Raw genomic sequence first — 16,161 nt, forward strand, 5'->3', positions numbered from 1 at the left:
TGTCAGCTTTAAAATAGTCTTCAGGTGATGTGTCAGCTCTGGATCCAGTAAGGGAATGTATAGCATGCCCTGTTTTGTCGCATCTTGGATGCAAAAAAATGAATTTAAGGTGTAAATTAAAACACACACACACACACACACAAACACACACCTACAGACACAGCGTGTATCTACATCATGGCTATAAAAAGAGTGATGCAATGATACAAATGTTGCCTGAAGGTTTGTGCCTTCTTTCAAAAAATGTACCCTGCACTTTTTGGCTTATCAGTTTTGTTTGTGATGCCCCTGCACCTGACAAAGCCCGGCTCTGAGCAGCTGTTTTTGCAGGAGGAAGAGTGATATTTTGTTTCAGCAGTGAAATGTAAAAGCCTCTCTGGACATATGTTGAATGCTGCTTTCAGCTTTCCTCGTACATTTCTAGTTATAGGCTTCCGGCACATAATAGAACGAAGATGAAAAACTCACACCAAACATGTATTGGCATTTTTACCAAAGATAGTTGTGTGCTCGTCCTCTGTCTTTACTGACACACCCCTTACGCCTTTTCACTTGCTTAAACTGCCACGTCTGTGCTTACACTTCTCACCTATGCACAAAAATGTCATAATTCCTATATTTCTACGGGTCATGAACGCAGCAGTTTGTTAAGCTAACGTTAGCGCTTCCTGCTATGAGTTGAGCAAGACTGAAGGTAAGGGAAACACTGATATAAAACTAGTGTTTTTACTGTGAAATAGGTATGTGTGTCACGGGGATGTATGCTTCATATGTTCAGGCTCCCACAGCATTCCGGTAATGCTGTATGTGTCACCAGTAACGTTATTCAGCGACAGATATGTTAGCAGACCTTCACTTGTTGTAGCGTTAGCTCAGCTAATGTTAGCTAGCATAGCTTCCTCACACCCTGCTACACTAATCAAGAGTTAACTTTAACGTTACTAGATAACCTAACGCAGGACTCATCCGGGAACTTCCGTTATTTAACGTTACAGCTCAGGTAAAAGAACTGTAGCCATTGTTGGACTTTTTGTGTTCGTGTCAGTTTTTGTTTTGATGTTGACCTAAAAAGTTAAAGGGACAGCAGACTATTGATACAAGTAACACAGCTTAACTTGGCACGAGCTTATCTAGGTGTAATGCCAAATTTAGTTTCTCTGTCAGAAAATATCTTCCTTTGAAAGTAAAAGAAGATGATCAACCGAAAATGAATCAGTTGTCATTTTTGATATTAACAAAGTATTTTGTCCCTTCGAAATTGTGATTTGCATTTCTCACTATTTTTCAAAGATCATTCAATTGATCAATTCATGAGGAAAACAATCACCATTTTAACTGATAATAACAATAACAGATTCTAATGAGAGTGCACAGTTTGGCACAACACACCAGTGTTTAAACCATTTCTCTTCGCCCTCACACACGTTGTCATGAGGTGCTTGCTGTGCGGTTAACACCTAACTTATTTTCTGTCTGTGCTATCCTATCACCTCTTGTCTTCAGTGCTGGGAATGCAGCCGCCGGTCCCACCTGAGGCAGTCAGAGAGCTGGTGTGCTCCTGTCTGCACAGAGACCCAGTAGCAGCAGACCTCCGCTGCAGCCTGTTTGTTGCTGCTGCACAGAACTACAAGAGGGACTCTTTGCTCAGACCCTTCCCCCCTCGATACATAAGTGGTGACAATAAGAACTTTGAGGAGCTGGTGAGATATAGATATATATATATATATATATATATATATACTGACAGCCACATGTTTTTAACACTCTGCATTGTAGCATTTATGCTTAATGTAAGCTTGTATTACATGTATGTTTAGGGGTATTCGCAATGACCACGTCTCCAACATTTGATCAAAAGGTGCTGAGACCATTTTGCGTTGCAGTATACATGTACTGTGTATTACAGATTTGTATCTTGGTTTCTGTGGGCATTGTCATGATATAGAATGACGATGCCCACATTGACATGAACGCAGAGATTACCGCTCTGTTTCAGAGAAATACATGGTCCAAAGACAACACATGCAGTGAAAACACATGCAGTGAAAGGGAAGACAAGACCTTCATGGACAAGTGTGACTACTCTTGTGGCAACAAGATATAAAAAAATAAAAGTGAATTTTCTTCTCTAGTTGGCAGATGTTCACTCTTTGCCTGGTGTGAGAGAGTTGGTGAGACTACGACCCAGAGACGGAGCTCATCATCTGGCTCTCACACACTGGATTCTCTCTTCAAAGAGCTTTGCTGTAAAGACACTACAGAAAGATGAGGTACACGACCACAAGTATGAACACAGATATGTCTACTTCCTGCTTTCTTTGTTTACAGTGTGTCTTTAAACTCTACCAGTATGCCAAACTTTGTAACCTGACGGAAAACGATGGGCTTTCTACGCCTGTGCCTGACTTCCTGTTTGAGTTGGAGTACTGCGATCAGATGAACGCCAGGTTTGAGAAGACGAGGGAAGGCAGAGACGTCTTCTATGCATTCCACGGGAGCCGCCTGGAAAACTTTCACTCCATCATTCACAATGGGCTGCACTGCCACCTCAACAAGGTTGGTGCAGTCATCACTGCTGTTGAGATGTTCTGTTGCTTCTGCCCAACATTCTGGTTTATTGTCTTCACAATGTGTGCAGAACTCGGTGTTTGGAGAGGGGACCTACCTCACCAGTGACCTCAGCATGGCTGTCCTCTACAGTCCCCACAGCAGCGGCTGGAGAGAAAGTCTTCTGGGCCCACTGCTCAGCTGTGTTGCCATGTGTGAAGTCATTGATCACCCGCATGTTAAGTGCCAGGTGAAGAAAAAAGGTGCGTGAACTGTGTGACTCGCAGAATAACAAAACATTTTAAATCCCGCAACACTGATTTTGTTGAATCGCTTCATGTCAAAATGAGCCACTCATTTCCTAATTCAGATTCTGAGATCATCGACCGTCAGCGCTCAAGAGCAAAGAACAGCGAAGGAGGCGACGTACCGCAGAAGTACTTTGTAGTCACCAACAATCAGCTTTTGCGAGTCAAGTACCTGCTTGTGTACTCTCAGAGGAAGCACCTCTCCAGGTAAGAATTTGACAAATTACAAATTACACATAAAAACATTTTTTTTGAGGGCTGGTCAAACGTCTACGACACTTTTTCATACATGTAAACATTGGAGATGTGTCATGATGTTATTCATTATAAATTGAACAACATGCTTGTGCTGCCCAGCAGGACTCAAATACTTAAAAGGCACCCAGCGACACGATGTGGGAAAGCTAAACGTTTTAAGTTCAACTTTATGTAAATGGCACAAAGGCATGATGTTGATTTCTGCTCAACGACGTAAAAGTAACTCGAACAAGATGAAGGAAAGCTTCTCATTGTGGTCAGCGGTGACGATAATAATTCTCTTTGACATAACAATACCTCTTCTAAAATGAGTGATTATTGTTTGCTTACTGTCACTAAGGCTCGAACTGAAACGGGCGAACAGGCCGAGTATATTAATGATGTACTTAATGCAAACACACTTGTGATCGTCAGGCTTTTGACAGACAAGAGTTGTTGCTGGTAAACAAAAGGTTATCTTTGTGTTTTTCTTCTTCAGACGTTCCCGCAGCACCTCCTGGCTCCTCAGACACCATTTTGCCATCATGATGAGTCTCTACTTCCTGCTGCTCATCTTCATCGGTGCCTTTAACTCCACCACCTTCGTATCCTTTTGGAACAGACTGTTTAGGTGACAAGAAAAAGGGTTTATTATCCACAGTGCCTTCGTGATCAGAGACGGACTAGAGGCTGGAGCAAAGATACAGTTTTATGCACCTTTTATACTGACTTCTCTCTACAATCATTCTTACGTCTACAAATAACCATAATTGCTGTTATTCTGTTATATGCAGTTATAGCATATGTTTTCAAATAGCAAATATTGGGATACATTTTTTTGAAATGGATAATAAGACCATTCTGCATTATGAAAATGTTTATGCAATGTTTCACCTGTAATTTGTTTGTTTTAGTAAACATCCTGTGTTTTAGATAAGATCTGTTGCTGTGTGGTCTTACTAAACAACGTGTTCAAAGAAAAAATACAGCAATTTGTTTTAATTACAAAAAGCAAACGAGTCGAGCGATAAGATCTCTTTTTGGTTTATCATGTGTTAAAGGTGCAGTGTGTAGGATTTGGCGGCATCTAGTGTTTAGGTTGCAGATTGCAAGCAACCGCAACTTCTCCCGGCAGCGTGACGGGTAACTTCGGTGGCCGACGCAAAAACACAAATGGCTCTATCCAATGTTTGGTTTGTCCTTTATAGGCTACTGTAGAAACATGGCGGACGGCTCCATGAAGAGGGCCGACTCCGTAGGTAGATATAAACGGCTAATTCTAAGGTAACAAAAACACGAAACGATTGTTATTTATACTTAATAATATTATATTCCATTTCTGCCAATAGATTCCACCTACATGCCGCACACTGTTCCTTTTATGTACTGAGAATCTTTAGCACATTAACTGATCACAGTGACTCATTAGTGTCGGTGATGCAGTCAGTTGGTCCGCCACTAATGACCCAATTTAAATTCTTACTTTTTAATGATATGATTATGCATCACTCAGTTATGGGTCGGGACATTTTTTTTTATAACTCATGATTTTAGTGTAATTTTGAGGTTTTGAATATATCTGCTAGTCTTAATAGAGAAAAGAATATATACGGTGGCCATTTTGTTTGTGCTGACATACTGTATTTATAATAATGGATCATAGAAAGGCCACGGATACCCTCACTCATAATGATTTAGGTTATGCTTTTATATCCTTATATTGGTACATGAAATAAACTGTACGTCCGCTCAAAGGCATGAGGTTCTGAACATTTGTTACACTAATAAAGCAATACTTGATTTCATTTATTTTCAATGAGGTTAGTTTGTTTGAAAGTTGACTTAAAGATCTTAGTGTGTTAGTGGTTGACTTTAAAGATGTATCGCACATTATTCAGGCCCACAGAAATCTCTGCAGCTGCATCCCGTCCATCCAAATTCTACTTGAAGGTCACTCTTTCATAATTATCTCTTGTACTTTTCTATTGTTTTGCGTTGTATTCAAACTTTAACATGGGCTTCTTCTGACGGGGGCACATTTATTACCGCTGGCACGCAGACAGTCCTTTGTTATATGTTTTTATCAGTTAAAAGAAAGTGAGACGGCGATATGGGATTGATAACGGAGGCGGCCTGCTTTGGTGTCAGATCCTGTCCTTTTAATCGATACCTGATATGCGGATTGGTTTCCACAGTTAGAACAAGAAATGTACCAAAAGAAGAATTGTAATTGTTTTTTGTGGTTTGCCATAAAACCTAATAAGAGGACAACTAATTAATGAAATTAGTACTATATTTACAAATTTCACAAACAGAAGCATTTGTGAAATTTTAGTATTGAATATTTTATATATATTCTGGTCGGCTGTTGTATCCAGATTTGTAAACTATTAGAGTGCCTTGTATTTCACAATGATTTCATTAATCTAGTCATAAAGCTTGTATTATACTGAGAGAACAGACACAGGACAAGGAGCTGCACATTCCTCTCTTCTGTCCGATTAAACGCCAGATATTATTAAGATGTCACCGTACTTTAGTGATGCAAGTGACTAACAAGTTGAATGAAGATGAAAGAAAACGCAAGCCTTTGTTTTGGTATAAAAAAAATGATTCCTTCTTGCGAAACTCTTCAGATAAACTGCTTCTCCTCTTTAGAAATGGCTCACTTTGGAAGGACACAGAACAAACTGTCCATTGTTGGTCCACACTTTATTCCCTTTCTGTACAAGCTTCATTATTGCTGCCTCATAAACCGTCTGTTATTCAATAACCATCAACTGTGAGGGGGGCAGCGATGGCAGAGGGGACTCGAGACGCTTCCCTTCTTCTGTGAACCAGAAAAACTCAACTTCAAACAGAAGAGCGGCAGCTCTAGACTGATATGATTGATGATGATGGTTTCATTTACTACATTGTTGTACGCAAATTATCCCACTTCATTTCTCAGCCTCAGTAGTTCTTTTTTTGCTTTACTTGTTCCAATGCAGGAGTCCAAATTGGTTCAATCATTCGTGGTTTAAAATTCACTATAAAGGGAGTTCTTTGTAGAAGACTAAACGTGAGAAGAGGATGCTCTGCTTAAAATGCTAATACAACCAACAGCTAACAGCTAACATGCTGCAATGGCAATGTGCCTGATGCTAAGCAGGTATAAGGTTTATCTTATTTACCATCTTAGTTTTGCATGTTAGCATGCTAACATTTGCTAAATTACACTAAACATACAGAACAGCTGAGGCTGATGGGAATACCGTTAGTTGTGCAGGTATTTTGGTCATAAAAGTATTGGACACATTGATGGTTCTACATGAAAAGTAAGATGACTAATCCTAAATGGGACATGAATGTCTGAACTATAGACAAATAGACAAAAGGAAATATGTCTTGCAAGAAGGTAAAAACATAAAGCACACACAGATACACACAAAATACACAAAAGATGTGGTGTAAAAACTATGTAAAAACCCTCAACCCAATCAAAAACATCGCCATTGTTCCCTCTTGATAATGAAATCAAATTAAGAACAGTATGACATCTTTTATTTTCTCATGATTTAATAATACATTACATTTCTTTATTCAGGTTTACATTGTATACAACATGTTGAATAAAGACGTGTATAGATAGCTGCCCTTTTCTGTTTTGCTACATGAACTGAAGATGTCCTCTCTCTACATAGAGAACTACTTCGCTGTGTTTGGGCAGGCTGGCACCAAACACAGAAAATGCCCCTCAGGATGACTCTACAGAAGGAAAAACAGAAAGACAAAGTGTTGGATTAATGGGGGAAGTGCTTCGAGGCACTACAGCGTAATGAAGAAACACAGTTTATTGATGTAGCTGTCCGGTGCTTTTCCTCCCAAAATACCTGCAGGTTGTTGTGGCATACGGGATTATGAGTGGCTCTCAGGTGATTGTGCACACACTTTCCAAAGCGTTGCAGACAGGGGGAATCGGAGGGGGTGCAGGTCTGAGGGCATGATGGGGGCTTCAGCAGCAGACAGCTTGAACAGGAGGTGTGTTGGCAGGAGCCCTGGCATGCTGTCTTTTCCAGAGACACGGACCTAAAGAGCAGGAGATTTAGATTTCTGTTAAAAAAAATGCAGCAGGAGAAGATACTAAGTGTAAAACGCCTTTCTTTCTTATTTTTACGTCACCTGGCAGAGCAGATTTCAGAGGGGTTGGCCTGACAGTATTCCCTGGTGCACTCTGGGTGACAGCTCTCTGGATCCAGCGATTCAATCACTGCACAAAACAACAGTTTCAAAGACACAGAAGATGTACTTGCAATTCACAAGCCATATTAGATGTTTGAAATATAATATTAGCATCTTTTCCCGAGCAGCAACACATCATGAACATCTCTATAATCTCGTACTACGTCTGATACCGTATCTAAAACAGTGCCCACTCTGTTCCCCATGAGGAGATAAGAGGTGTAATTATGGCTTAGCTTTCAGCACAAGCCTTTGAATCAAAGGAAGCCTTGACCACACTATCAGTCTCCACAGCTCATAAACAAGATTTACCACATTGGCAGCGTTCCCTCTGCAATGCTACTAAATAATTCAGCTTTTCAGAGGAAAATCTTGTACTTTTTACTTACTTACATTTATTTCACAGCTATAGTTATTCACAAAACAGTCTGTAATATTAGTACGATGATATAATCAATGTAACACTAACAGAAGCAATTCTACTGCATGATGGGTACTTTTAGTTTTGATGCTTTTAAGTACATTTCTCCCACAGTGCTTTCACATCTTGACTACAGGACTTTCACTTGTAAGGGAGTATTTATACATTGTGATATTGCTGTTAAAAACATGTGTTTTTGAGTTTATATTGACTTGTTATGATTTCTGCATTTTTTAAAATACATTAAATTCATCTGGTGATTAATTTAACAATACATGTGGCTCACTGTGGCATAATATACGGATCAATGATGAAAAAGTCATCACATTAACCTGCTCGGTGCTGCTGAGGTTATAAACCATAATCTCACCTGCTCTGCAGATGCCTTTGCGCTCTGCGTCTGGTTTGTCAGCTGCTGCGTCCTGGTAAACACACACCAGACCCTCATCACACTTGCCCAGATAGTCCCACGTTCCTCCACAGGTCTCCCCCTCTGCTCTGGCACAGACGGGGCAGCAGCCACACACACCTGTCGTGACCCCCCCTTTACACTGGAGCTTCAGCGCCCGTCGGGAGGAGCAGTGTATCCGCTCGCAGGGCGGGCAGTGGAGAGCCTGAAGCTGCTGAGCTGCTCCGGAGGAAGTTTCCTGTTCCTGTGACCCCAACGCCCCCAACAAGGCACTCAAAAAGAAGAGCATCCACATCCTCTATCAACCTGTTATCCTGAGGTGAGAACACTCGACAGCAGCTTTTTATATATAGTTGTCTCTGCCTCCTGGGATAACGCAGCAGCAAGGCTTCATAGTTTATGAGCCACAACCTCCACCCCCCACCAGCAGCCAATAGATGAGGCCAGAGGGGTTTTTCCCCTCTAAATACACAGTTAACTATCCCCACGTCTTATCTTCACACTATCAACAGTGTGATTTTGTTTTGACATAATTCTTCCTTTTGAACACCTGTTAGATAAGTCTGATGAAGACTGGCCCCCTTTGTATTTGGAGTCACGTGACCTCTGGAAGGGGCAATTCAGTGCACACCTACAATCAGGTAATGACCTATTTCTTGAAAGAACAAAAGGATCAATTGTGTACACAACAGTAAAAGATGACTACTGTCACTATTGAGTTACACTGGAGGTTTTAACATTCTTCTTTTTATCTGGCTTCCTTCGTACAGGGCAGCACAGCGGGCAGCTGAAGAGTGTATTTCAGGCATGAGGGGATCATAATGTGATCAAATTACCCCCTTATTCAACATAAAAAAGGTACATTAAATATGTTTTTATCTCTACAGTAACTAGAGAAAATGCTTTACACTTAAAGAATAAAGCAAAGTAAAGCCATAATATTACAAAGTGACCATAATATTACAAAGTAACCACATATTTGGCAACATTACACTATTAGATAAATAGAAATGTTTAAGGTTTATTAAAGTCAATGATTGTGTATTGTAGTTTTTGAGATTATATATTTGATGATGCTCTTGAAACAGGCAGGCGAGCACCTGCCTTTGTTTTCACTGTGACTATACAATACTTTTTTCTATCCTACTTAAAATTTTTATTAATATTTGCAAAATATGAGCCTGTTTTTGAAGGTCACATGAGTTAAGAATGTTCCAGAAAAATATTGAAAAAAGTAATAATTCTGAAAGCGTTTAATGGATTTGAGCTTTAAATAAGTGGTTTGAAGGAATAATAATCAAAAACAAATGAGTGGCCTTTGAGTTGAGGGTTTGTTTCCAAGGTTCAGATATGTCAAACAAACTCAATGACCTTGTTTACTTTAATTACCGTTTTGTTAAACTGGAATAACCTAAATTAACACCCATTTTAATATAAATGTTCATAAACGTAAACCAATGTTTTGCATTTAAATTATTGGTAGGATGCTCAAAGTCGTATAAAAATGTATTTATTTTCAAGGAAACCATTGAGTAACACTGAATACAACAGGAGTGATCATTCAATTGTCAATAAAACGTGTAACTCCTACATCATAAAGATCCCACATACAAGACGTCTTGGAAAACAAGATTTCAAAGCAAACATGTTGGCAATTTGCTGGTGCTACAATTTCATTCTCCTCCACCTCCACCCCACATAACAAATCGAGGTGATTCACACCTGTATAGAAAAGTGACAAGATTTTACATCAACTTACAAAGGGCTGGATGTCAAAGTGCAAGATTCTTGAACCCCCCCCCCCCCTCACCAATGGACTGTCAAATACAAATCTCCAAATTTAAAATTCAGCCATTATGGCTTTGTATTCAGTTGAGACATAAGTCTAGCTTACATTATATAACTTTAAAATATTGTTTCAGAAACATTTCCCCCCCTCAAAGATACTTCTTTTTTCTTTTAAACTGCACCTTATTACAGACATCTGCATGTAATGGAGTAAAGCATCACAGGAATAATGCAGGCAAACAACAGAGAAGCAGCTGTTTATCAACAACTCCAAACAAAACTCACTAACAGTTTGTTGGTTTATAAAAGCAACCGGATCAAAAGAATACTAAAATCTGAAATGAAAATAAAATGACTTAAAACCCCCGAAAAAAAACAACAACCTATGTACATATATTTACAAGTAAATAGAGTGAATATTATACAGGTTTGACTGTCCGTTCATGGTCAGGCTGAAGCCACCAAAGGTCCATATGATCCAACACTGCATGACATTCAGTTTCGTTAATCCAAAATGGTTCTCAAAAGTCAAAAGACCTTCCAGGAGGCCGCCTTCAAAGTCGCACTAGAAACAAACGAATGAAAAGTCTGCCGCAGCGAGCGCATCTGCTTTTTTTTTTTCAGAATCTGGCGTGTATAAAAACAGCCAGGGCTTTTTGACTCAATCGTAACTTTCAATGTTTTGCATAATTTAAAAAATAACAATGGCAAAGTTTGCAAAGGGAAATCCGTTGAGTATATTCTTCTGGGAGTCATTTTATTTTCTTTCCAATGTTGATACCAGCTCCAACTGAGAGACGAGCACACGGTCAGTCTGGAGGAAGGAGGTTGTGCAAACGAAACTGCTCTCGGATGTGCGGCCTGACATCTTCATTCTGCGATAAAGAGAGAGACAACAGATCAAAAAAAACTACGAGAACATGAACATTTATGATGTATTTTACTCTTATATCTGCCGAAGCATCTGTATCATATCACAGGCACCGTGTGTCTGTGCATCCAATCCTCTCAAAGGGAAAGAGTAGGTCAGATATTCACAACACACCAGCAGCAGCAGCGTCGGAGTGTTTCCTTCAGTCTAACTAGACGCAAGTCGAGATACGTACCAGCTCCACAAGCCTCTCCAGGAAAGGAACGAGCTTCAGAAGCTCGTTGTCACCTCTATCCATAAACCAGCTCTCAATAGGAATTCCATTGGAAAGCTACAAAAGACACAAAACCCCATGATCCATTACACTTTACCACAGAAACACGATACGACAGAAATAGTTCACTGGTTGGTGTGAAAGGGTTTTACCTGATAGGCAAAGGCTTGGGGTGAGTTGTCGATTATTATCGTCTTGGAAAGATCCCGTCCGAGAATGTTTAGGTCTTTAATATAATTTCCTTGAACACACACACAGTGCTCACGAAACAGCCTGTGTCTAAAAAAAACGCAGAAAGAGAGAATGTTGGTGAGGTTACGTGCAGTAATACGGCTTTTCAACAAGTTCTTGGGATCAAACAAACTGGGAACATAATAATCATAATCTGGAGTGGAGTATTTAAAGAAAGAGTGGTGATAATGTTCATTCATTTGAAAAAAAACAAAACAGCACAAATACATTTGACTGAGGGTTACAGGTCAAAGGACGAGTACACTTCTAATGGCGGAGAGAAGAATGCTTCTTCACCTATCCGTACAAACTTGAAAAGCAGCATTAACCAGTCGTCACACAAAACACCAATTGGACTTCATTTTTTACGTTAAGCAGCATTTTCTTCCTCATTTATTTGTGCGATTGTTTAAAACGTTCTTTGTCCCACTGACAAACTTAATATGTTTATAGCTTTACTGTAGTTGCACAGGCTGTTGAATCAATATCGTTTATTATAAAAGCTGCTTCAGAGTCGCGTTTTGTCACTGACCTGACCAACTGTTTTTTGGGATCCAGGATGTTGAGCAACTTGTCGGCGTACACTTTCTTTGAAGCCGTGAAGAGAATAATCTGAAATTGTAATGACAGCAGCAATAAATGAATAGTAAGTACATTTAGAGCCGGTCGGATTAAACAGATACGGTGTTGAGTCTCTTGGAAATAGAAGTTGCATCTCACCTCATACATTTGAGACATGCGCTCAAGAAACTCTCGGAAAAAGGGCCTCAACCGAACATACACCTTCAGATTGAAAATGAAGACATTTAAAATCACAGCAGCAGGAAAATGGAGACCGTTAGATGAGAGAACGACTTGTAACAGTCTGTACCTGGTATATGACATCTTGGAACAGCACAGGGAATGTCAGGGCTGCGTCTTCTAGCTCATTCAAACTACAGTGGACCAGAGTTTCATCCTGACAACAGAAAAAAAAAGAGAAAATCTTTAGAAAATCCTTTGAAGCCTACTTACTTCTAATACGAGACACGGCGCAAGAAACCGCTCACTGCTTACCAGATCCAAGACGAGAGAAAACTCTGGTGTGCTGCGTGTTTTCAGAGGTAACGCTGGTTTGCGCGTTAACTGCTCTTCTGTCAGTGGAGGCACGTGCTTGATGAAGAAGTACCTTAAAGCAGGGAAAACATAAAAAGACCCTCATTCAACCAAAACTAAGAAGAAGAGGTGTCCAAACAAACAGCAACACATTTGGAACAACATACAGTGCATGTCATCCAGGCTGAAATGGGAACTCGAACTGTTTTCTTTACACCACCAATTTGTTTTTGTCGCCATCTAGTGGTTGAAAATGTCACATTGTAGCAACATGCAATGTCACCTTGGAAGTGAGACTATATGGAGGGTACTGTCAAAAGCGCTGAGTTAAAACTTGACACAAAATCAGTCTTAATTTACAGTTCCTTATTTTGTATTCAACAGCTACTTTTTATTGTTGTTTTCAATCTATAAAACCAAAGAATATCTCTTTCAAAATCAAATTCAACTTACGGATCAAAAACTTCCCATTCCTCTTCGTATGTGGTTTCTGGAGGAGCTGACGGTAGCGCATGAGGGTAACAACCAGGAGCTGAAGAAGACAGAGAGATGGAGAAAGAGTTATAATATTATATATATATATATATATATATATATATATATATATATATATATATATATATATATATATATATATATATATATATATATATATATATATATATACATACACACACACACACACACACACAATGACGAGCCGGGCACACTTCTGTTCCACGAGCTTCTGTAAGTCAATCTCACATTCAACATCTCAGACGTCGGTCTCTCTCAAAAAATGAAGCCCGTTCTTGAGGTTGACTGGTCATATTCTAACACAAATCAGCAAATCACATCAAACATATTAAAATAAATAATCAGGCTGTCTGCAGTTAGTATTCGTCTTCATGTGATGATGGTCAACAAAGTTTCCCAGACACAAAGAACGAGGTCTAATGTGAAAGTGTACGTACCCGTTAATGGTGGCATGTCGGTTTCAGTGACTATTTGTCCTTCTTCTATGGTTGTATCGGAGGTCATCTGAAGCCTCTGCGGTAACACCGGGGCCGTGTGATACTGAGTGATGCTCTCACCTGTGGACGCCAGGGTGCTGCTCGGCATTTCTTCTGCCGGCTCGATGTCCTCTGCCTCCACCGCTTGGCCAGGAGAGTCTGAACCAGGAGTGGCTGAATACGAACGACAGGTTCAATTCACATGTCACAAAAGGATTTTTTTTGTCTTTTAACCAATCAAAAAATATTAAGACATTTTGTTTTACCAGTTTTAGTTGCTGGTGAGAAAAAGTTGAAGACCGGAGAGAAGATTGTGCCGAGCAGGGTGGTGCGTGGTGGGCTCATCGTTGCCTCAACAGGGACGTCCAGTTTACCGTTCGGCTTAATGGTTTTACTGTTGCAAGTCATTGTGTCTGAAAAAATACAACTCTTTAAAAACAATTTCAAAAGAAAACATCTGGGTAGATTCTATGTATAGATTTCTGTATATGTTCTGTTACTTTGGTTACGCTGTTATTTCTATTATAACAGTTCTTTCTCGGTACCTTTCTCTGGACTTTTCCGGCAAACTCTGGAGACCGTTTTGTTGGAAAGGCCTCTAGTCTGCGGTGTTGAAGTAATTAGATCGCTCTCAGGATTACAATCAATACGACTCCTCTTTGCGGGGATATCCGGCTCCACCTGAGACAAAAAAATAAATTAAAAAAATCTCCAATTTATTATAATGAGAAATACAATTAGTAGTGTTGAAAAAATAAGTTATGAGAGCATATTTTGTCATAACAGCAATTACATAATGGCACCACTGTGTCTCCATCTACATCTAAATACATGTACTAAATGACCATTTATAATGTATAAAAGCTGTAAGAATGAAAATAAAGTCCACAAAAACTTAGGAAACAGTGTTGGCTGTTTGAAGACTTTCTGTTAAGTGTCTCAAAACACTACGAGCTATTATGTGTGAGTCACTGTTTCAAATTACCAGCACAAAATGCAGCTGAGGCACCGCTTTCTCTGCATAAAGTAAGAGTGTGTGCTCACACACTGTATCAATATGTTACAGCAGCAAAAACAAACTTGTGGAAAGAGCAGCTGGGAATTCTGATGTAAGCCCACCTTGACAGCATTTCCACGGATGAATTTCTTGATCGTGGAGAAAAGGCCTGTTTCATTCTTCTGCATTTTGCCTCGACCTCTCACCGGGGACGGCTCCACTTCACGGTGTTTCCGTTTGGCCTGGGACGGGTGTGTTCGACGGCCAAAGTTTGGCTGCTGAGGAGCTTTACGCACTCTCAGCTTCATCATGCTCCAACGTCACATAGAAAAATCTGACAAGAGGGTAGAACAATAAGTTAGGAAACATTTGACCAATAATGAAAACAACCGTACTCTGAGAAATATAAACGTGGGTCTCTACAAAACCCTACAAAAGAACAAAGTTGTTCAATGTTACAGGTTGCTCAACCACAAGCAGCTTTACAACAAATGTAACTGAATAAAATAGTCTAAAACTGGCAAATTTGGATTAAAATCTGAAATTATATCATCAAATAAGTAAACAAGATTATGTATATGACTGGATATTTGATGACAACTTACTGTAGTTGACAGTTTTTGACACTTGGTGCTGCGTACAAATTTATTTTCAATTTTTTTTGTCGTGTAAAATACTTTCGTACACGACTATGGGCACAAGTTGCTATCACCACCTAGTGTGTGTCAGTGGAGTGGGCGGTGTAACGTTACGTGATAAACATGAATGGTGAACGGAAACGCGAGGCCTTTTAATACGTTCAAATTGAGCGGGTGTTCATTACAAAACGCTTAAATAAGACACGTTTGGTCAATTAAGCTGCAGCTTTGTTAGCCATTTGTTGCTAAATTAGATCTGGTAGCATAACAGTGTCGCTGACTGTTACGTAATGTCGTTGTATAGCTGTAATAACACCAACGACAGAAGCTATCGCTAATGATAGCCAGCTGCTGGTGTTTAGCATGAAAAGCCCAGCGTACAGCCACCACTGGTTTGACGCTGGTGTTCCAACTAAGGTGGGACATGACTATGGTACAGTGTGGATAAATACAAATATGTCTGCTATCAATCAGAAATAATTTAAACGTAACTTAAACCAGATGCGGTCAGTGGGTTCGTCGCTAGTGAACAGTGTGCTACAGTTAGCTACAAGTCTACCGTTAGCCACCAAGCTACCACAACGCCAATGGCAGTAAAAGCAAGGCCGTGACATTATTCACTTCAGTTATTATGGCACTTCTTACATGTGTCCCCGTACACATAGCTTTGTTTAACATGGAAACTATCCGCCAAACCATCGGTAAAATAAAACAATTAGTCGGTTAGCTACCGCGTCATTTTGTTAGCTTCCATAATTATTTTCAGCCATTAGACTACGCCCCCTAACGCTAGCCGCTAGCTAGCAGCAGTAAGGCTATCAGTTGGGGGGGGGGGGGGGCAAATCTTTTTTGTTTACATGTTGACGTTTCGTTACTTACTGATGATCTAGGAAGCTCCTCAAAACTAGCCGCAGCGGCAGCTCTCGGCCGCGACCGTGGCGGCCACCGGTAGAGGTCGGCTCCGTGGTTGTTGCTGCCAGCTGTTGTGTCCGTCGCTCGGTAGCTAGTCACAGACCGAACATGTCTGCGGACGCCATTTCCCGCCTCATCACAAACATAACGTTGGTGATGCGCAGTGGAATGCGACACACACACACACACCTACGGTACGGGTAACCAACGTGGCGGAGAG

At 40.2% G+C, this 16,161-nt stretch overlaps 3 protein-coding genes across 3 annotated transcripts; 1 reads left to right on the top strand and 2 right to left on the bottom strand.

Annotated features, from left to right (window-relative positions):
- Window positions 1–642: 642 nt before the first annotated feature.
- On the top strand, window positions 643–4,846 carry parp16 (poly (ADP-ribose) polymerase family, member 16). The gene is made up of 7 exons (XM_079162417.1): window positions 643–694; window positions 1,504–1,700; window positions 2,133–2,270; window positions 2,350–2,556; window positions 2,639–2,810; window positions 2,918–3,062; window positions 3,592–4,846. Exons 2-7 carry the CDS (start codon window positions 1,512–1,514, stop codon window positions 3,725–3,727), a joined length of 987 nt encoding a protein of 328 aa, XP_079018543.1. The 5' UTR covers window positions 643–694; window positions 1,504–1,511; the 3' UTR covers window positions 3,728–4,846.
- Window positions 4,847–6,660: 1,814 nt separating this feature from the next.
- On the bottom strand, window positions 6,661–8,539 carry LOC306698672 (insulin-like growth factor-binding protein 4). The gene is made up of 4 exons (XM_079163103.1): window positions 8,105–8,539; window positions 7,254–7,341; window positions 6,965–7,160; window positions 6,661–6,839 (listed from the first exon to the last, which is right to left on the bottom strand). Exons 1-4 carry the CDS (start codon window positions 8,436–8,438, stop codon window positions 6,780–6,782), a joined length of 678 nt encoding a protein of 225 aa, XP_079019229.1. The 5' UTR covers window positions 8,439–8,539; the 3' UTR covers window positions 6,661–6,779.
- Window positions 8,540–9,637: 1,098 nt separating this feature from the next.
- ctdspl2a (CTD (carboxy-terminal domain, RNA polymerase II, polypeptide A) small phosphatase like 2a) lies at window positions 9,638–16,133 on the bottom strand. Its single transcript, XM_079163724.1, has 13 exons — window positions 15,909–16,133; window positions 14,514–14,725; window positions 13,940–14,075; window positions 13,661–13,807; window positions 13,356–13,568; window positions 12,856–12,934; window positions 12,364–12,475; window positions 12,179–12,265; window positions 12,028–12,090; window positions 11,840–11,919; window positions 11,229–11,355; window positions 11,038–11,133; window positions 9,638–10,806 (listed from the first exon to the last, which is right to left on the bottom strand). The coding sequence occupies exons 2-13, from the start codon at window positions 14,700–14,702 to the stop codon at window positions 10,741–10,743; spliced, it is 1,395 nt and encodes a 464-aa protein (XP_079019850.1). The 5' UTR covers window positions 14,703–14,725; window positions 15,909–16,133; the 3' UTR covers window positions 9,638–10,740.
- Between the last annotated feature and the right edge of the window lie 28 nt (window positions 16,134–16,161).

The sequence above is a fragment of the Pholis gunnellus genome, assembly GCF_910591455.1.
Source record: "Pholis gunnellus genome assembly, chromosome: 7".
Taxonomy (NCBI): domain Eukaryota; kingdom Metazoa; phylum Chordata; class Actinopteri; order Perciformes; family Pholidae; genus Pholis; species Pholis gunnellus.